General features: G+C 41.7%; 1 protein-coding gene across 1 annotated transcript in view; it reads right to left on the bottom strand.

The window, feature by feature from the left end:
* cdh13 (cadherin 13, H-cadherin (heart)) overlaps nt 1-22,285 on the bottom strand; it is a 432,538-nt gene that overhangs the window by 291,985 nt on the left and 118,268 nt on the right. The window contains exon 2 of the mRNA XM_036126911.1: nt 14,646-14,766. Coding sequence (XP_035982804.1) covers nt 14,646-14,766 — 121 coding nt within the window. The remainder of the gene's footprint in view (nt 1-14,645; nt 14,767-22,285) is intronic.

Genomic DNA, 22,285 nt, shown 5'->3' on the forward strand with positions numbered 1-22,285 from the left:
CAGACAGCTGGTGGCAGAAAAAGCTCAGCCAGCAGCTACGTCCAGGAGAGAGACAGGTTAGACTCTGATTCTGTCATCATAAATGTTGAATCATTGAGGAAATTAAAGGAGCAACAAGTTAAATGTCATTATTTTAGATGGAACAAAAAAAAAATTATGACGTGAAGAACTAAAGGTAGTTATTCCAGTTACTATGTCCATGTCTCATTTATCTATTGTTTTACATTTTTTATGTAAAGCTGAAGAATTTGGTAGTAAGTCTTCATCATTATTTCATCCACTTTGTTCGATGTTCTCGTTCTACTGACAGCAAAACAGCCCAGATCATGATGCTACCACCTCCATGCTGGTAGGATTTTTGTTGGTCTAAAAACCTGACCTTGAATTCTATAAACCAGGAGTTTAGAGAATTTATAGATTTAAAAAACGACAATATCTACAACAAAACATGAAAAATGTATGTATTTTACAGAAAGTTAAGGTGGACTCTGGCTCTTCTAGTCCAAAGGTCAGTACTTCACATGAAGTAGCTCTGAGTTTCAGAAAGCTTGGTGACTCTTGGTCTAAACACAGTCACCTGTGAGCATGATGCGATCTTTAACACCATAACATGACAAACAGTCATTTCTGCTCTTCCAGTCACATTATTCTTGAAATATCAGCACCATCCAACCAGAACTCCTGAAGGACCAGCTGGAGCGGTCAGGAGAGGACCACCACCTGTCCCAGAGGACGCTGGTCCACCCAGTATGTGAGGACACGGGGCTGTGGTTCTGACAGGCTGGTCTACAGTACAGGAGCACCGCAGGGAACTGTGCTGGTACCGGTTCTGTTCACCTTCTACACCACAGACTTCTCCATGAGCTCACCAGGTTTCCTCCTGTAGAAGTTCTCAGATGACTCTGCCATAGTCGGCCTCATCAGTGATGAGGACGAGTCAGAGAACTGACAGTGGATCCAGAACTCTGTAGGCTGGTACCAGCAGAACCTCCTCAGGATAAATGCAAAGGAGCTGGAGGACCTTCTCAGGTCCAGAACCACCTCACTGACCCAGGAGAAGATCCAGGGAGCTGATGTGGAGATAGTGGACTCTTCTCAGTACCTGGATGTTCACCAGAACCATGAACTGGACCGGACTCATAATCCTGATGCTCTTACAGGACGGGTCAGAGCAGAATCTACCTACTGAGGAGGCTGAGGTCTCCTGGCCTGCAGGGGGCGCTGCTGAAGACCTTCTTTAGCTCTGGAGGCATCAGCTATCTTCTCTGTTCTGATGGAGCAGCTGATTTGGAGCTGAGAGGCTGATGAACTCATCAGGAGGACCGGTTCTGTCCTGGGACGCCCTCTGGACCCAGAGCAGGAGGTGGAGACAGGAGGACTGGAAGGAGAATGCAGTGATGGACAATGTCCCCCACCTCTCTACACATGGAGCTCTTCTAGTGACAGGCTGCAGCATCGACGACGCTCTGAAGAGCGTTTCTGTCGATCGTTCCTCCCGGCTGCTGTCAGACTTTATAATCTCTGCTTCTCCCAACAGACATAATATCTGTTTAAATCATATAAACTGTTGTTCAGGTCATGATCCAACCACTAACTGTTGACACTGTTCTCAGGTTCTAAGATAACTACGTCATGCATATCGTTGCACAGGCTCTGATTCAGACATTAATTGTTTAAACTGCACCCAGATGCTACGCTAAGTTGTCTTAGCTGGGACGCTGCAGCACTTTGTATAAACTTGGTACATTATAGAATTATACGCATGGAAGTATTGCTTATTGTATTACTGGGTGATTAGGTAAATAGGCTGCCGTTATTTTTTCCACTATCAAATAACTTTTGTTTTTCCTTGGAAAACATTTAGTCTGATAATATCGTTATATTCTACTCTTGGTGATTTTCTTCAGAGCTAACTTTGGATTAGACAGTTTACTTTTCATGTAATCTTTTTTCTTCTCTGAATCACTAACAACTGTGTGTTTGCCATTGTCACTCCTGAATTTCCCCAATGCGGGACAATAATAAATTTGTATTCTTATTGTGTGCATGGTATGTTATAAAATATTGAGGTGCAGCTAAGAGTGGATAGATTGCTTTTAAAAAGGAAAGAAAGAGATGTGGGCCTGATGACTCACTGCTGCACCACAAAAAAAGCTATATTTAAAGATAAGCTGGATAAACACAGCCATTAGTGCAAAAAATACATGCATGTCAGACACAATGAACTGAATTGAGAATAAAAACATTCTGTTATATATATATATATATATATATATATATATATATATATATATATATATATATATATATATATATATATATATATATATATATACACACACATAGGTAAATACATTGAATTTATTTTTATATTTAAACTGAATAATATTTGAACAACATTTTAGATAATTTTCCAGGGATTTCCATTGTTTAACTCCAGCCACAGAAAAAGAAAAACACGTTTGTTTGGATATTTACAGGATATTTAAAGTAATTTTTTCATTCTGCTTGTTTCACTGTTTACAGTAAAAAGGGTTTACAGACCAGGTGAGAATAGATCTCTATGCAAAACTAATAATGTTTTTAATACAACTAGGTCCTTTAATTTTAGTGGTCCTGATTTAATAAATAGTCCTGTAGTGTGCTCTTTTGGAGCAGACTTGTTAATTGTTCCTATAGCCCTCTTTTGTACAATAAATAAAGACATCAAATTCGTAGTACATTAAATATGGAAAAATCAAAGAACAATTAAGAATTTTCATTGCTTTATTCTTTATCATATATTTCACTTTACTCAAAACAGCAATGTTTTTACTAATTTTCTTCTTATTAGTTGAAAATGACTATCAGGTTGTCCAAACTCACCTCACTGAAACACTGTGGGACATTTCCAGTTCTTAAGCTCCAAATAAACATTGTCGGATCAGAAGAAGAGCTAAATTAACGACGCCAAAAGGCAAGCCAGATTTATTCCCCTCCTAAATCTTAGCAGTTGAGTATGAAAACATTTTACAAGACAAACTAAAAGTAGAAAACAATGAGGCCAGAAGGGAGTCTTTCAACACAACAAAAAATGAATAGCAGCAAAATGTTACCACTGACCATAGCAGAAAGCCTACGGATATTCCCTGCGTCCCTCTGCTGTCTGACAGAGAAAACTCACATTGAAGAGTTAAGAGGAAAACTCATCCTCCCCACCATAACTCAAACAAACATTCTGCCACATCACAAAATCCTCTTCGGCAATGTGCTTAACCACCGAGTTCACATCTAAACTCCTGAATAGTTCAAACACTTTAAGAATCAATGGCAATCAGACTGCAATGCAGAGCTGTCAGCCAGAATACAATGGAAAAAGCAAATAGTGAACAGAAAATCGAAGCAAAACTGTAAAATGTCAGGTTCAGCGTGAAAAAGCATGACAGTACAACAATGATTTTACAATCTAAGGGAGAAGTTATACAGCTGAATGTAGCATAAAAGTTATGCTCTTGCAGAGAAGAGAATAAGCGAATAAAGTCTGGGCTGGTGGGATGAAATCATAATTTAGGCATGGATAATTAGTGAAGATCAGAGAAAAGGGCCTTTGAACATTGCATGGAACAGAGAGGTCCAGTCTTATTACAGAATTGTTTCTTAGGAACCAAACAGTTATTTTTGGGGAATTTAAAACTGAACGGGAGTAATTTCTCTTCACTGATCGATGTTCCCCTTCCATCTGTCTCATAATTTAACCCAGACAATGGAAATACATAATTATCACCGTACAAAGTCAAAAATAATGAAATTTTTTTCTCACATTACGAAGCTTCTTTTAACAAACGGGCTGGAAGATGCTCCAATGCAGATCTGTAGATGCCAAGCAGCCCAAACTGCTCTGACTGAGGAAGCCTTGGATCAGATTTAGACCTTTCTTCCTCCCAGAATCAGTATTTTCTGGCTATAGACCACAGTTTCCCCTGGACTCTTTATTTCTTCTTGCCAAAATGTGATCTCTCAGCTACCTTTAAGACAAGTGAAACAGTAAAGAGCCCGGTACCTACCTAAAGGGTGCTTATGGGGTAATAACAGAGGAAATTACTGTATAGGCTACTTCCAGAGTGCCTCTGGGCCAATTTAAAGGGTAACTAACTCAGTATGGTTCAATATTTGAAATACAAACACATTTGGACCCAAATTATTTTTAATACAAATGTTCACTGAATGTTCTCAACACAAAATATTGTTCTGCACATAATAGTGTACGATGATCACGGCTGGCCCGCTTCGCTCATCAACTCTTACAGCGTTCAGCTTTGTTTGCTGCTCTACAGAAAAGCTTTTCCAGACATTTCTGAAGCAAAGATGCATATTATTTGGTTCTGATCCCCTGAATCCAAGCCTTGGGAGGAGACACATCCATCATCTCTGCCTGGATGTTCTTGGAGGGAAGGTGGAGACCTGGTGTCCATCCCTTGTGGACGGCGAGGTGCACCCTGGATAGCACTGCTTCTAAAAGCAATGGCTTTTAGGGTTTGACATTGCTGCTGAAGATGGTAGATATTGTGCTTGGTGAAGGATTCCATGAGAACAAAGAGTTTTTGACGAGATGCTGATCTGCAGAAGTCAGCCCAACGTCACAGAAGATCAGCGGGAGGGAAGCAACAAAGAGCAGAAAGTTGAGTAGCAGACAGACAACAGCTCACGGTCTGCTCTGGCAGTGTTTGGAAAGACTGCAAACAACGGGGACATGTGGTGCTACGGGGGAAGGAACGCCCCGCTGGGTTAATCTATAGAGTAGATGCTGCAAGTGAGCGGAATCGGTATGTTTCACCACTTAAACTACCAGAGTTGAAGTGGATTGCGCGACTGCAGTTCAACAGATGCGGGAGACATTTCACTTTTCCAACCTAAAAATGGCAGACACCCCGTCTACTTTTAAGACTAATCTTAAAACTTTCCTTTGTGACAAAGCTTCTAGTCAGAGTGGCTCATGTTACCCTGAGCTACCTCTATAGTTATGCTGCTATAGGCTTAGGCTGCTGGAGGACATCAGGGTCTTTTTCTCTCTCTCTGCTGAGTTCTCCTACTGCTCTCCAATCTGTGTTGTTTGTTGTTATTTCAGCTTTTAACTTTCTGTTCTCTGTCATTTTTCTCTTCATAGAAAGTACGGTGGTCCTCTCCACTGTCGCTTCATGCATGCTCAGTATGAGGGATTGCTGCAAAGCCATCAACAATGCAGACGACTGTCCACTGTGGCTCTACGCTCTTTCAGGAGGAGTGAATGCTGCTTGGAGAGACTTGATGCAACCTGCTGGGTTTCCTTAGAGAGGAAACTTTCTAACCAACCTGGAGGATCTGATGGAGTCTGACTTTAGATAATAGGTATCATGAATTGTCGCTATATATACCTGCAATAGTATTTTTACTGTTGACCTCATGAAAGTCAAGGAACAGGAGCTATTAGCTGTTAGATGATTTACAAGCCCATAACTTTATTTCGAAATGGAGATTGAATACTTTACCTCTAAAACTGTTTAGTCTGATTCCCAGTGTGGCCAGAAGTCAGAAACCCCCATCCTGTTGTTCTGTTGGTTAGAAAAGCTGTAATCTAAGGCTACAATGAGGTGGAGCGGTAAAGTTTGGTCAGTTTCTGAATTAGTTTGTGGCTGCATGATTACCGTATTAAAGGTGCTGCTTAAGTCCACAAAGAGCAGTTTAGGTGGGATAGGCACTTTAAAAGATGCTGCTGGGATAAAATAGGCTACTGTAACAAAAAAACTACATAGGTCTAAAAGGATGACAGTAAAAATTGATAATTATCAGGTTAACAACAAAGCATTGGACTTACTCACTGCACTTTAAACTACAGAAACAAAATTAAATAAATACACATGTAACTCTGATCAAAGGATGTTGAGTCCAATCTCAATCAGAGGTAGTTTAAAGTCCAAAAGTAGACATTTTGAATATGTTCATTCAACCAATAAGTGAAGAAAATACTGATTGTTAAAATGTTAAAATGTTAAAATAAAAGTATGATATGGAAACCACTGCATATAAACCTTTTCCTCCTTTTTGCACCTTCTTTTTGATTATTAAGCCAATGTGACATGTGAATTTATTCACTGTGAGATCAATAAAGTCTCTTAATAAATCTTATCTTATTAAGCATCATTAGATTGTTGTCCAGGAGAAAGTCTGAAAATGCTTCAATATTTCATTTATTTTTTTCAGCATTCCTTGTTTTTCCAAACCCATCCATACCTGGAAATTCTCAAATAAATTGACCTCTGTTCCAAGATCCTGGACCCTTAAAACCAGACGTGAACTAAAAACCTATTTTATTCTATTAAATTTTGACCACATGGAACAAATGTACAGCACTCTAACTTTTACCAACTTCTTTTAGAGCCCTCTCTCTGCCATCATTTGCATCGCTCCATCTCGGTTCTAGCCGAGCTTTTCCTGCTACCGTCTACCGCTAGCCTCCAGTCACAGGTTGACCTAAATAAGGCTGGAATAAGCCCTGAGACAAGTGTTGTGTGTGGAAACCAGCATGCATTCCTTATTTCCATCTGCTCAACCTTAAACATGATATCAGCTGTTACGGATCAGAAACAGCCCATGGTGACATGCCATACACTCGGTTCTCAAATTACAAACACATTGCATGTGGAACCACCCACCACATGCGCTGATACTCACGCATACACACTTGCATAGCCATAGTGGTAATGGCCTTTCCTGTAATTACAGTCATTTGTCAAAAGCATACCTTGATTTATGGCCAAATTAAAAATATACCGGAGAAGCTGCAGGTCCTGGTAGCTCCGGCTCCACGGAGTGATTAATGTTTCGCCATTAGAGGCGTGAGAGTGGCATGATCCGGATATGCACCCTGCCATGCAGAGCCAGGGAAGAAGGAGCACCAGTCCATGTCTGCCCTGCCTCTGGATTACAGAGAGAGAGTATTACAGGTGAGCGATCAGGCCGGCTTCAGCTTTTAAAGAGGAGCAGTGATGTGAGAGAAATGACTGCATTAAAAATGCTGCTTTAGTTTTACCCTGTTTGTAATAAACAGCAAAAAAAATGTAAGTTGTTGTTCAAAACAAATGAGAGAATAAGATTGAAATATTATGGTAATTGGTAATTATAGTCGTTGCATTTCTGCTGGATGGATGGCTGTTTATCTACAGTAAAAGTGGTGAAATAATAAGGTAGGCTGTAGCATTGTATGCACTGTATTTTGCAGCATAAAGGATTTAGTGTCCATACAAAGAAGGAAAATGCCACATACTCAGCCAGGGTCCTGCATGAACAGATCCCCCTGAAAGAAATATGGCTGAGGAAGTGGTCAACCTTTAAAGCTACAAATAAATCACAGGACCTCCTTCCTCTGCTGCATGCTGGACTATTTCATAAAAGATAAATATGCCTGTGATTGGTGTCTGCATGTGTTTATCTGGCTGTGTTTATAGGGGGGGGGAGGTGTAGGGACAGGGAACTTTATCATCTCAAATTGGAAAGCAGAGCAGAATAGGAATGAGGCAAAACTAAAACGGATGAAAGAGCTCCTCCATTTGTGCAATTTCTCTCAAACTCTGAGGCTACACCCGAATTCAAACACCGCTAAAGTGCCGTGGTGATAAAGTCTGAGGGAATGCAGAGAACCACCAAGAACGGTGCCAGAAAGAGCAACTTTAGAGCCGGGTGCAATAATTAGGCTGTGGGCACCGAGCCAGTTGGAAGAGCAGCACATCCACGGACTGCCGCTAAAAGCAACGCCCGACTTGGAGGGGACCGTCTCCTGAAGGCACCATTTTTTAGGTCAAGTCTAAGGAATGCTTAATCAAGAAAAGTGTGTAAAGCTAAAGGCTTCCATGTTTCCAAGAGTAATCATATTTGAGGGTGGGATAGTTTAAAGCCAGTACTGAGGAATGTTTAGCTCTGCCGCAGACAGATAAGGAAGCTCTTCTCATTTCTACTCCGTGTTTTATCAGCCATCGTAGTGGGGTGCCCTGTAGCTTTCTAGTACAGCCCAGCATCCAAAGAATATAGCTCTGAATAAATTAACTGAATGTAATGTCTCTTTTAAGATGGCCTAAAGCAGAAAGCAAACTACGCACAATAATTGTTCATAAGAGGTTGAGGTTTTCCACATGAAAAGCGTCCCTGATGCTGTGAAGTAGCTGCCAAGCTGTTGACAGCACACTGCGTCAACTTTACTGCCATCTCTGAGTGGGAGTTGACAAGGCATGAAACAAACAAGCCTGAGGAACTAAGGTGAGCCGTAACACCACCACAAAATCAATACATTTCATTGTTTCTTTATGGCACAACCCATTCAGACAAAGAGCTATTAAAGTAACTTTTCAGGACCAATAACCTAATTTATCCTGCAGTAAATGTCCATCAGCAGCCGGCCTGATTAATCTGTCTCAGGCCTTTGGAGTTTGGAAACCGCAGCAGAAATATGGCGCCGTCAGTCTCGTCAAGTGGATGAAGAAAGCTGATTTTCTCCTTTAAACTCAAGACAAGGAGAAATTATTTTTCTGGGTCTGCAGATTGTTTTCTGCAGTGGCATTAGCTGCAGGGACCTTTCTGTGTCGTCAGTGAACTCAGTGCAGCGTTACTACAGTTAAAGGGAGAAAGAGAACTATTTGATGATAGAACTACTTTTATTTGCATTTTATTAGAGTTAGTTATAGTTACTCATTAAGTCACAGAGCGTTTACACACCTACATAAGCTGTGGCTCTAAGCGTGCCGTAAAATGCCCCCCACACCATAACAGCAGCGCCACCAGCCTGAACCGCTGCTCACAGGCAGGATGGCTTCACGCTTTCAGTCACTGTAAAGCCGTATTTATGATGGTTGTGGGAGAAAATCTCCAGCGAGCAGCAGCTGTGTGGATGAAAACGCTCTGTGGATGTCAGGGTTCTCAGGACAAAGGGCCGACTGGTTCCAGATGGTAGAAAGAACCAACCAAGGTCTGCACCATCTCTCAACATGAAACACATTTAAGCAGATAGCAGCGCTGCAGCGGGATGCTATCATGCCAATGTTAGGGGTGCAAATACAGAATATCATAAATTTATCATGATGGTAATATCACTACACGCAACATTCATATTAGACGGAATGCTTGAACTGCAAGAAAGGAGCAAATATTTAAGAGCTGTGTGTTATTTATTCAGTGACGCTTGCTGTTTAAAGCATAAAAATATTTTAGAGGGTAAAGGGGCGATACAGAAAACAGATGTCTACCTGAGGCAACTCTTTTAATAATAGCTTAATGAGATTGAAATAATGAATTATATATTTTATCCAGGCTGTTTGCTATAAGCTCAAAGCAACAATGTTTTTACACTTTTCAATTATTTATTGCAAATAAATTTATTATCCTTTCATTCACCAACATTTTTCATAAATAGCACCCAAACATCTGGACCTCTGCCACAAAGGATAACGAGGTTAAAGCCATTTTCAAGGTGAATCAGAGTCTAAGACAACACCGGTTAGGTGTATCCATTAAGCTGGCCGATGGATGATTATGTTGAGTAAAGCAGGTATTAAATGGGTCAATGTTTTTCTCACTAAACAGAAGTTTAATATTTTTATTATCATTAAATTCACAGCAGATACCAGTGATAATCAAAATAATTCACGCACACACAGAAATTCAGACAGATTAATTAACTTGTGTGTAATTAATCTGTTAAACACAAATACAAGGATGTGCAAAAAGTCATAGAAAGCCAGGAAATCAGCTGGAATCTGTATCTGTGTTCACTATCAGCTGATTTAATATGAAATAATGACCAAAGGTTTCTGAGTACTAAATTTGCACAGAGTTGTCCAGCTGGTAAAATCAAACAACTTTCACTAAATGTCCAAATGTTTCCAATAGAAATGGTTTTCTAAACCTCTGAATGTTGCAGTGAGCGCTGCTGCAGCCATAATCCAGAGACTTCCCTCCATCAACCAGACACTCCTCTGTCCGCTCTGCCTTCATTTCTTATTTATCTCAGTGACTTGGGTTGTCTGCTCTAAATTTCATTTCAACAGATAAATATATTTGTGCTTATTTTACCGGCTGTATAAGTTTACATCCTTGCTCACAGATATCCTCCTTTTTCAGGACCTGCAGTGTTTTTCAGCCCTGGTCCTCACGCTACTCCGCCCTGCAGGTTTTAGATGTTTCCCTGCTCTAACTCACCTGATTCAGGCGATTGCAGGTCAGCAAAAGCCTGCTAATCAGCCATCAGCAGAAATCAGGTGCTCTGAAGCAGAGAAACATCTAAAACATGCAGGGCAGAGTGGCTGGAAAGCACTTTGATAGAAGATTAGTCTGCACGGACATGTAACTCAGCTTACTTTGTCATAGTGGAGACTTTGCACAGTTAAGATGAAAGGAGACTGTGGGTTTTTACAAGGAGACCCTTTGTGGCAGAATATTCTGGCTAAATATGCACACTTCTGGGTATTCATGAAGGCTGATTTGCTCATGCAACCTGCTGCAGGTTATCAGTCAAATAAACACAGCTTCTGTTTCCTGGTGTTGCTGCTCTGATTTGTACAGTTTGAGTCACTATTTGATAAATAATTCATCTTAAATGTGTAGTTTCACTAAATAGCAGCAGCGCTGGTACAGCAGTCAAACTGACCATGGTTAACGAGGTCAGGAACCGAGGGTCTTTCTTTCCCTGGGGGCTTTATGGAGGGTCTCTGTCAGTCAGAGGACGGAACATTAATTTGCAGATTTAAACTGTTTATCAGTCTTATAGTGATAAATCAATGATCATAAATATTAGCAGTTATCCTTTTTATGCCGTACCATGGATAAGAAAGCCAGTCTTTGCATTTGTGCTTAAAACCATTGAAATAAGAGGCGGCGGAGGCAGATGGAAAATCAATCAATAAATAAATGAAGTTGATGAAAAGGCGCTGGTGATGAAACGGGGACAAAGCATGGAGAGAGACTGACACTCAGCATACTGTCTGTGACTGCGTTTGCTTCGTGGACACGGCCATTAGTCAAGAGGGATCTCCTTGAACCCCGGTCGGCACCAACAGGTATCACTCTAACAGCCCCCCCCCCCCCATTGGTAATTACACAGCGAGGTCTGCAGCAGGTGCCACCGCACTGAGAGGAATTTACATAAATCTGCATGTGTCACCGGGACCAGCTGCAGCCTGGGGCATTCTCACTGATTATTGCTCATACTCAGTGGACAATTTGTTCAAATGTGACAAAACGCACAGTTAGCAGGTAATATTAATGCTCTGTCTGACTTCTACACACTGTGCTGAATTTATGATGTCATGAAACTGGCACTGTTGTAGAATCGTCTCAGTTTGAAAGATCATTTCCTGTTATACTTCTACACGGATGTGTCATACCTAATGCACGGCTCCTCCTGGGAAAATATGCCGAGCCTTTTCACATGCTGACATACTACAACCATAACCTTCAGTGCATGCCACTGGGGTTTATCAGAGTGAACAACACAAAGTCATGAATGATCGTAAAGTAGTTAGAAAATGATCGGTAGTTTTTAATGTTTTTACAACTAAAAACGTCTAAGAGTGAATCTCTGACTGCAGATTATCTAGGGGTTGTCTCCACCAGCTTTGAATATCTACAGACTGACATTTCTTGTTACATCTTGCCAGAGATGCTCAGTTAGATTTAAGTCTGTACTTTGACTAGGCCACTCCACCGCCTGAATCTGCTTCGATCTAAACCAGGAGACCCCCTGTTCTGGATGTTTTAGATCTCTGCTCCACCACACCTGAATCAAAGGCTCACATGACCTCCTCAGCAGCCATGAGGGGCTGAAGAGGCCTGTTAGTCAGCCATTTATTTAGTTCAGGTGTGGCGAGGCAGGGAAACACATAACATATGCAGGACAGGCGGTCCTGATCACCAGGGTTTAAGACCCCTGATCTAAAAAGGTCTAAGAGGAGTTTTCCTCTCCACTGTCGCTACCTGCATGCTTGGTATGAGGGATTGCTGCAAAGTCAACAACTCAATGGCAGCAACTGTCCAGCGTGGCTCCATGTTCATTAAAGAAGGAGAGAAAGCTGCAGGTCAGCCACTGGATGCAACCTGCTGGGTTTCCTGAGAGAGAAACTCTGAACCAACCTGACTGGAGGATTTGACTGAACTGACTGTAAATTGCCTTGAGATGACGTGACACTACATAAATAAACTGATTTGTCTTAATTAACCCATCCCATAATATCTCAGGCTGCAGGTTCAGGCTGGTTCTCCTGCTGGAAGGAGAACCTCAACCTCAGTCTCAGGTCTCCTGCAGCATCTAACAGGTTCTCTTCCAGGATTCTCCTGATTTAGCTCCATCCATCTTTCCATCAACTTTGACCAGTTTCTGCTTCGTGCACCAAGGAATATTCCTAACTATGTGGACAGTCCAGTGTGGAAAAACCTGGTGGTCAAGCAATCACTCCTCCAGACTATGGCATAGGTTCAAAAATATGGACACCATAAAATTTACCGTGATCAACAAATCGTTTACAATTCCTGGAGAGAAATCACAGTTATTCTTGAAAGAAAAGAAGGATCTTTCAAATATGTGAAACAACTGTTTTCTACTTCTTCATGTAGTGGGGTGTAGTACGCTTGGCGTAGGAGCACAATGCTGCCCCCTAGAGTCTAGGAGAATATTGCTACTTCGGAGGAAAAGCCGCACAGAGCATAAATGCTGCAATGTTGTTTCTTTATGTCTCATTTACAAGTGGAAGGTACGTGCATCAATCATAAAGCTGCCTTAACGAGGGCTTTATTGTCAGATGTTTTACCTTCATGAGAGACACACAGTAGATCCCAGAAATCTAAAGTGAAAGGTATAAAATTAGAAGAGGCTGAAGGCCACACTTTTCCTACTGTTATCTGGAAAACTGTTTATATTCTTCCTTATAAGTGATATTAATGCTATTGTACGGCACTATGCATTGATAACTAACTTCAATTATCAAAGTTCTATCATGAAGTTTCTGTCTATTCAAATTAAAGGTTATTCCTGGAAATGCTTGAAGCTAATTTCCTTTTAATTTAACATTTATAAACAAGCAGAAGCGCTTGACTAACACAACTGCTACGCTAAGCAGCACCGAAAATCATCAAAACAAATATAGACGGTTGGATGTCAGCTCCAACAAATCAAAGCGATCTGCAGAGAGCATGCATGCAATGGGCTGTGTGTGTGTGTGTGTGTGTGTGTGTGTGTGTGTGTGTGTGTGTGTGTGTGTGTGTGTGTGTGTGTGTGTGTGTGTGTGTGTGCCCCGCCTCCCTCCACGGTTCTCCCTGTAAGCGGCAGCGAGCGGTGGGACCCCCGCCGCAGTGAAAGGTGTTTCTGCTGACAGGAGCATATTCAAGGTAATGGAACCACTCTGTTGTCCCAGAGCAGAGCACTAAGGCAGAACTGAGTTCTGTCTTCAACTACACGCACCACTGAACCTCCAGATGACAAAATGCCTCAGCAGCTGACCGAATCAAGTACAATAAAGCTGAAAAAGAAGAAAGGAAATTGAAGGAGAAATTCACAGATTTGTCATATTTTGCTGTCTAGGCAGGAAAGTAAGTATTTTCAATAGGAAACACTGTCTGTTGGTCGCGCACAAAGAAAGTTAGCTCTGTATAAGAAGCCCTTCTGAAAGCACTGCTTGCCACTTTAGAAGCAAATGTGTGTATAGGTAGAGCACATTATGTGCATGTCACTGAAGCAGGTAATTTTATTCAGTCTGTGTAGCCGAGTAATGTGGGGAACAATTGGGAGAACAGCAGGATGATGAAATAAAGAGGAGACGGAGTAATGAGAGGAGAATTGAAACAAGTTGAATAAATCAGGGGCTGCATTAACAAACTATAAATTATTCCCACTTAGATATTTCCACTGCATTTCATCATATCAGACGGATAAAACAACAAGTGAGTGAGTAATCAAATGAATAATTAACCAAATGAATTAGTAATCACTTCCTTGGCTCTATTTTAAAAAGACTGGTGTCAGCACCTTGTTGATGTCAGGATAAAAACGCGTGAGCCGCCATGCTGACAACCCAGGACGAGCAGATTCCAACCTCACAGACCTTAATCAACATTTCCAACTGTCCACTTTCTATTTTAACTCAACTGACAAACTTAAATGTAGTCAACATACAGCCTGCAGATGAAAAACATGCATCTGCATGCATGTTCAAGTCAGCAGCCAGAAACCATCAGTCCCCTTTCCTCAGATCCTCTAACAGAATGTGGAATAGTGACGAGACAAAGATGAATATAAGACACAGCCTACAGCTGCAGTCAGGGGAGGAACAAAACAGGAACAACATGTTGCAAATATCACTCATTCAATGAGAATAATTCATAAGCACATACAGTATATGTTGTTGTTGGCAGAGTTGCACAAAGAAGGAGTTTTGCTCCATTTTAAGGCTGGGACTGATATTTGTTCTGCTGGATATGAAAAACAAAAGAACCAATCTGCTAACTGAAGCACATCCTAACCTTGACCTGCAGTGAAAAACTCCTTTTTCTCCCCAACATGAAGCGTTAAACCCAGCAGGACCCAGACTCCCCATCAGCAACTACACGCATGGTCAGGGTGAGGAATGGCCGTGTTTGTTCTGGTCTTCACTGACCTTGTAGGAGAGGCTGGCCTTTCTGGAAAGGTCCGCCGTACACCAGCCGGTAGTTTTTGACCTGGAAGCCAGGCACACAGCCAGCATGGCCTCCATCCACCAGGCCTCCTGCCTGGGCTATCTGCAACACAGGAGACAAGACAGCAGTCAGATAAAGGCTCATTCTCTACTCTCTAGACCGTTAACATTGGACAACGTTCTGGTTCTGAACATTGAACTCTTATTTTCTCTGGTCTTCCCCTTTAATTTATTTAAAACCTACTTCAAAAATAGATTTTGGTACCACTTATAGCTGGCTAATAAAATACATGCATGTGTTAGTAATGTTTATAAATGTTTATTATGCTTTAATTAAGGGTGAGCAAGAGGCCAGAGTAGCTAATGACAACGACCCTGGTGTGCTTCTTTCTAGATTAAAGGTTATTTTCCTTTTCCTTTAGGAATCTGGATGACATTCAACAATCTTTAAAACTTTTGTTAGTCAAAAATGAAGCGGGTTATTCTAACTGGAATGATGTTTAACATTTATGAAACCTTTATTGTATTCTTGAAAATACAAAACAAGTGATAATAATTTTGGAATCATGTCCAAATTAGAGTAAAACAAGCATGAAAACTGCAAAAAAAAAGAAAAGAAAAAAAAAGCAAGTCAAAAATGTCTAAATTGCAAAACTGAAGAAAAAGTTTATAATTTTAATATTTGCTAGCTAGTCTTTTTCTGATATAACTTTATGACTTTAATAACTAAGGGTCATGTTGAGAAGCTAAATTGGAGGTGTTTGAAAGTTTCCAAATTTAACTTTGACGCTGAAGCTTGATGATTTAAAGCCAGACAACGAACAAATGATTCAGTGAAAAACAGAATCAGGTCTGCAGGAACATTAAGAACTTCATCTTCTCAAAAGAAAAGAAAATACAGAGCAAAAGGCTCTGGAGATGTATGGCTCATCTGGACAAATCCAGGACCTTAATATTAGTCGCACTCAAACACTTTTCTTTATTCTGACTGTGTGACCAATCTGTTACATCTTCTCGTTAAACCTCTACTTGCTGCTCAGTAATTCAGCATGCCTCACCCTGACTGTACGCCAAGTATTTCATTAAACTTCATTGTTCTAAAGGCAACGATGTTCCCAGAAATAACCATCCTACAGAAACATCACCTACATCTACGCTAACCTAATCCACAGAGAGTTGCTGCCATTCCTGCCTCAGACACATGCACGGTGAAAAGATAGCAATTAACCTAAACTGCATGACTTTGGATTCCTGGAGGACTCTGCACATTAAGAGTGCTTCAGGAAGGAACATGAAAATTGTAGAACGTTTCTCACAGATGTACTCAGAGTTGTTGAGAAATTATTAAAAGAAAAAAAAAAAGCTACAGCCCACGAGCTCCAAGTACCACTTCTATCTGTACAGGAGAATATTTCAAGTCGAGTCAAATGCCTCTCATTCTGCTGAACAAGTGTGCAACACAGAGGCTAAGGGGGTAAAAAGATGGAGATAAAGACACATTATTAGCGCTATATCGCTGAAAGCTGCACAATCTAAAGATAACATTCTCTAACTTAGGAGGATTTCCAACATATTTCTGTGAGAGCAGAAAAAATAGAAAGTCAGCAAATGAAGTGTGGACAAACTAGGATGAAACATTATGACAGTGTAAAGTATTTATATATTATACATCATTAATGTTCCACGTCTTTGAAACAGCAGCTTCTGGAGTCTCTTCAGAAGCTTTTCTGCATGATGAGCTAACTCTGGCAGACATTCAGCCACGGAGGTCATCATTTGCAGCGTCGGAGGAAAGCTATCGCTGCACTCAGCGGACGTGTGCCGTCCTCACACGAGTCAGGACGGTAATTCAGGTCCATCAGAGGCTTCCTGACGGGGCAGAACAATACATTTGGGTTTGTAGAAGAGCCCCGGGCCTGTCGGGCCGCACCGCTTCATGGGACACGCTCAGTACAGAGCATAAAAAACACAAATTCACAGAGGAAACAGCAGCATGAGGTTCATTTTAGTCTCCATTAGGAGGTAAATATCATGGTCCAATCTCCGTGACTCACAGTGGTGAAAGCACTTAGGTGACAGAATGCTAATGGTAACGTTGTTTGGAAAAAGGTCTATTACTGCGGACTAATCTCGCAATTTTCCCATCCGAATGGCAAGAATGGACAACAAATGGGAAAGTATTAGAATTATCTGAATACTAGCAAACAGACAGCAGTTCATCAACATGTGGCCTTTAGATTTAATCTAAAAGGTGAAAGTGAATGTCAGGACGAGCTTTTAGCTAGCTGGGCTGCTTTAAAAGGGATTTCACATCCAGTCCCAACTCCAAAGGCACTTTTTACTAAATGTGTCAGGGGTATGAATAGTTTTGGCCACGTTTGGAAAGTGAAGGTAGAGTCCTGCAGTCCAAAGAAACCTGATTCTCAGATTCTCTCAGAAATTTGGACTTCCTTACAAGTTACTGTAAACTAAACACGAGCTTTTGTGTTTCCAGAGGCCTGGATTCATTGTTTCATTTTCAAACTCCCTACAATAAATATGCACACTAAATATGTCTTCATATGCAAACTAATATACTGGATTCTGATTTTGATAGGCTGAATTTATATAAACTAATAAAGGTTTATGTGTCTATCAAACAGTTTTTGTCTGATAGTGCCAACAGTTGAGGACTTTATATGTCAGCGTTACATCATGTGTTTAGTGTGCGTTTAAAGCAGTCGCTGCCATGTTTCTATGCCGCAGTCTGTGCGTCTTATTTCAGTCACAGTGACCTCAACGTGCTGCAGTTTGCTCCACAGCTCTTAAAGGTGCACCAGAGAAAGTCTCAATGTGCTTTTGACTCATTTTCATTATGCACCTGTCTGGTTCCACAGCCAGTACCCAGGGGTGACAGACTGCTCTCAGAAAAAAAACACCACATAACAGCCAGGTTTCCATCAACGTTTTTTTGTTTGCATTTTGAAGCATTGTATTGGAAAAGTTTCAAAATTTGAAATAACGTCTTCAAATTAGCAAAAAAAGCTTTTACACTAGCTTGAGGTTATTGTTGGGAGTTTGTTAAAAATAATTAATGTACAAAACAGGAGATGGAAACATGTTTGCTGATTAGTTCAGACGTAAACATTGATGCCACGTGACTGATCAGATGTTTCATTATTGCCGTCTTCCCGGATATTCCCATAACGCGCACAGAATTGCATTTCTTTCTCTACGTCTCCAGATTATTGCTGACATGACAGAACAGTAACAACTTGCCTGACAGCAACACCTTCCTGAAAACCTCCATGCTAGTTTGCAACCTCTGCTTCCTGTTTATTACGGCCACCAGTAGAATTCAAATTCTGGTGAAATTCTGCTTTTCGTAGCCTGGTTTATTCTCTCTAAGCCAGTGGATGCAAACACACCTAATTTGCATTTTCTTTTTGAGACATTTTAAAGCTTTGCTCAAAATTCACGACTGGACATGTCTATTGAAACCAGATCAACAGAAAAACAAAGTTTCCTGTTTGCTGCAGTGTTGCTTCCTGATTATGTCAGATAGTTGCTTTAGATAAAATCCTCCTCTGAATGACTACTAGTAATGTATTCATAAGTATATTTCATCTTGAGATATCAATACAGAAAGTCGTTATGTAAAAAAACAATATAAAATAGCCTAAAGTCCTAGAACTGTCTCCAAGTTGATCCTGGCTGGTGTTGGGCTGGACTGAGATCTGCAGAGTGGAAGCAACTAAAGTCCATTGAATTCATTGTGATGTCCACCAAGTTGAGATGATCTGAGCTTTGTGACGTTGTCCTGCTGGTAGTAGCCATCAGAAGACGAGTCCACTGAGGTCATAAAGGCCTGGAGACGGTCAGCAAAAATAATCTGACACCATGGCATGGCTAGCACCAGCCTGAACTGCTGAACATGCTCTTTCCACCAAGGGCTGAGCCAACCTTCTGAATGCTGCGGCTGAAATCCAGGCTCATCGGACCAGGCAACGTCTCTCCAACCTGTTCTGGTCCAGTTCTGGTGAGTCTGTGTGAATTTCAGCCTGGGGTTTCCTGCTCTTAGCTGACAGGACCGGTACCTGGTGTGGTCTTCTGCTGCTGTAGCTCAGCTGCTTCAAGGATGTATGTGTTGTGTTCAGAGACGGGGTTCTGCAGACTGTGCCTGGAACCAGTGACGCCTTTCCATCATGAGGAACCAGGTGGCCAACAACCATAGCACCGCGTCTAGATGATGAAATGCTTTCAGGTGCTGCCCTGTGATTGGCTGGTTCACCATTTGTGTTGACAACTGAACAGGTGTACCTACCAAGGTGGCCGCTGAGTGCTTTTACCTTTTTGCTCATGGTTCCTCAGCTGTTGGCCGCTAATGGTGGTAAGTTAGCGTCTGCTAAGTTAGAACCAGCGTTAAATCAGTCAAACCAGTCACTATGAGGGCTATAAATTATAAATTAAACAAAATGCATCCCACTCCATTTGTTCTCTTTGCAGTCCAAGGAGTAAAATCTGGCTTTACCCAAATCAGCGCTGACTAATGAGGGAGAGGCGTGGAGAGGGGTCTAAGGTGTGAGTGGCGGCTGGTTGCAGTTGTTCTGTCAGCTGACCCGTAATCATCCAAAAGGAGCAACAACAGGTCAGCTCATCACTTGAGAGTTTGACATCAGATTCAGTTCAAGTGTGAAGGACCAGCCAGGTGATTAAGGCGATGACTTGGGAGAGCACACAGTAAATGTCACCTCTGGTGGAAATCAATAGTCCCTGAAGAATCCACAGTGCATCAGTGGGTAGAGATGGAGAGCCACTGTTCCTGGTATTTGCTGAAGAGGTTAGGAGGTTAAGAGATGGAGAGACACTGCAGTGGCCATTAGAGGTGTTGTGAGAACATGTGCATGTAGGCTGTGTCCACGTGAATAAACACAATCAGACAGAAAGAAATGGCTGGATAAAAAAGCAAAGAGGTGACGTTTATACAGCGTCATAAGGGAACTGACAAGTTTATTATATAAAAAAAAACATGCAAACTTATTAAGACCAAAGGATTTAAGCCCATTAGAATTTCTTAATATTTTCCTTTTAAGCAACCTGACCTCCTCCTGCTTTTCCAAATTATCCTGATCAGCAGTTCTGGAGGCTTTCAGAAGCCACTCATTTTATCTCCAGTCCTTCTCCCTGACCATCACACTGTGGCGTGTCTGCTTAGAGGCAAAGGAAGGTCAACCACAGGAGCAGGCCTGAGGCCCATGTTCAGTCTGGAGCAATCCCAAAGGTCTACAGCTTAGGAAGGAGAGTCTGTCCACAGGTCAACTATTAGCTGCACTCTCTCTGGTCCTAAGTCCTGTTTGCAGCTCGTCTCGAGTCATGAGAAAAACCCGGCAGGCATGTGGAGGAAGGTGCACAGAGCAGAGAGGACCAAAACTAAAGTGCAAGTCACACTGAACACATCATCTCTAAGTGAAACACGGTGGTGGCAGCATCATGCTGCTCCTTCACAGAAAACACCAATAAAACACATAACAGGCTTGTGACCGGATCTGAAAAGGTTAGAGGGCTTGAATACTTTGCAAGGCACAGTAAGTTTTCAGTCAACAACTCTTGATGGTCACCATTAGTGGTAAAACACTGTTTTAATCCGTTATCTTTGTTAATTTACATGCATTTCTCTCATCAAACAGAGAACAGAATAGCGTTCTTGTACCTGCAGCTTCCAAGAAGTTGCTTGTAACCAAGTAGTGAATAGACTAATTTAACGTTGGGTCTCTGCTGTAGACAGGACTTACTTTTTCTGACCAGAGGACTCAAAGGTCAGAATTGAGGGTCTTAAAAATGAGAAGAAAATGATCACAAAGGACCGAAAATGCCTGAAATGCTGAAAAGCAGCCAGTTTATGACGATTTCACTGCTCTGGATTTCTTTGTGTTACCCAACATGTTGCAGTAAGAGCACTTCTCTGTCATCTACATGAACATCTGGGGGCTTGCACCTGCCACTGATCCTGGCAGCAGCCTGGATAAGCATGTTCAGTCACATCTGTCCCCGGTTAGCTGGATTCCTTTTGCAAAGTTTCCTGGAAATGCAGCCGGCTTGGTCTGCCACTACGCTGACATTTATGCAGCCACAGCTGTCTCGTCTTTCCCACAATGCCTCCATCTCCACCAGGGTAAAATGTCAGTGAACACGCCTCACGATAAGGTCTGGCTGACCCATCCACAGCTAGCTCCGCCCGGCTCAGGACGAGGCCAGAGAGCAGGAGGGGGAACGGGGGGAATCAATAAGGTTGAGCCGAAGACACTTGCAGCTGGCAGGCTATCCAGGCATGGAGCACCTGAGTCATGAAACCATCTGGTTTCTGGCTCAGACAGCTGAACTCTGGCCACACCTGCTGGGCCTGTAAAACAAGTCTGAGGCTGTAAACACACAGCATCGCCGTAAAGGAGGAGCAGCCAAGCGAGGGGTGGCAGGAGGAAAACGGCGCTTCGCTGTGAGAAAGCAACGATAAGGCAGCAGCAGAAGGAGCTGGAGAGGCTAAAACAGCAGAAATAAGGCTGGGATGCAGTTATGATGGCAGGACATCTGCACTGGCTGCTTTCAGCAGACTTACATCCCTGATATGTGAAGCAACTCATTGACTGCAGGGTGTAGGATGTCAAATTAGACATTATTTAGGTGATTCTGGGGTATTGTTAGATCATTTCCTGCTGCAGCATAATTTGGTTTAAAAGGTTTCCCTGTGTTGTTGTCCAAACTTTCACTGCAAACAGAGATTATATCCTTCCTGTTCCTTTAGATAACTGCAAAACAGACGATGCAGAGAGCAGACACCGAGGAGCGTAATAGGTTATGCTCTTTAGAGTTAAAAAGACAGAAAATTCAATTAAGAATTATGGTCGGCACATTAAAGAGTCAGTTAGTGTGAACTTGAGTAACTTTTCATTAATATTAATGGAGATATGCAGGAATGTCGACCTTTTTAACAGTGCTCGAACAAAAAGGTTTATTAAGTAATTGGATCTGAGTGTTTTATTGGTTTCAGCTTTAATTTCTGCAGACAGAAACTGATGTTTCCATTTCTGTTGGGGATAAATAGGAATAAATGGGGGAACGTGTGAGGGTAGAACGTCTGTTGGATATCTGAGGGGTGCTAGAACGGCGGTTAGAGCAGAGGTTTGCTGAAATCACTTCACAGCAAAGCAGACATGCAACACAAACAGGAACAAAAGCAAAGTCGGGTTCTAACGAGCTGAGAAAGGGTTAGTTGGCTCAGCCAAACTCTTATGTACCAAAATGAAGTTATTAAACCTTGTTTGCTTGTTAATTGAGTGTTTAAATTGGTTAAAAGTGTCAACATGGTAAATCTGGAACCTTTCCTAAATTGCAGATCAGCAATAAGTTCCTGAATAAAACTGATCAGACCAACTGTATCTGGATATTTTGCTGCATTTCATGTTAGGAAATGCAACTTCAGAAAAGGAACAAGATGTGAATTGTTGGATCAAACAAGCAGCAGTTTACTCTGGAAGCCCACGCATAAAAAACAGCCGCTGCCTCCTGAGGAGCAGAGAGCAACAGAAAATTGACCTGATGACTCATCCAAAACATCCAAAGAGTTTCATTACTCCCCTTTTATGTAA

This window comes from Fundulus heteroclitus, chromosome 2 (genome assembly GCF_011125445.2).
Source record: "Fundulus heteroclitus isolate FHET01 chromosome 2, MU-UCD_Fhet_4.1, whole genome shotgun sequence".
In the NCBI taxonomy this organism is placed as follows: domain Eukaryota; kingdom Metazoa; phylum Chordata; class Actinopteri; order Cyprinodontiformes; family Fundulidae; genus Fundulus; species Fundulus heteroclitus.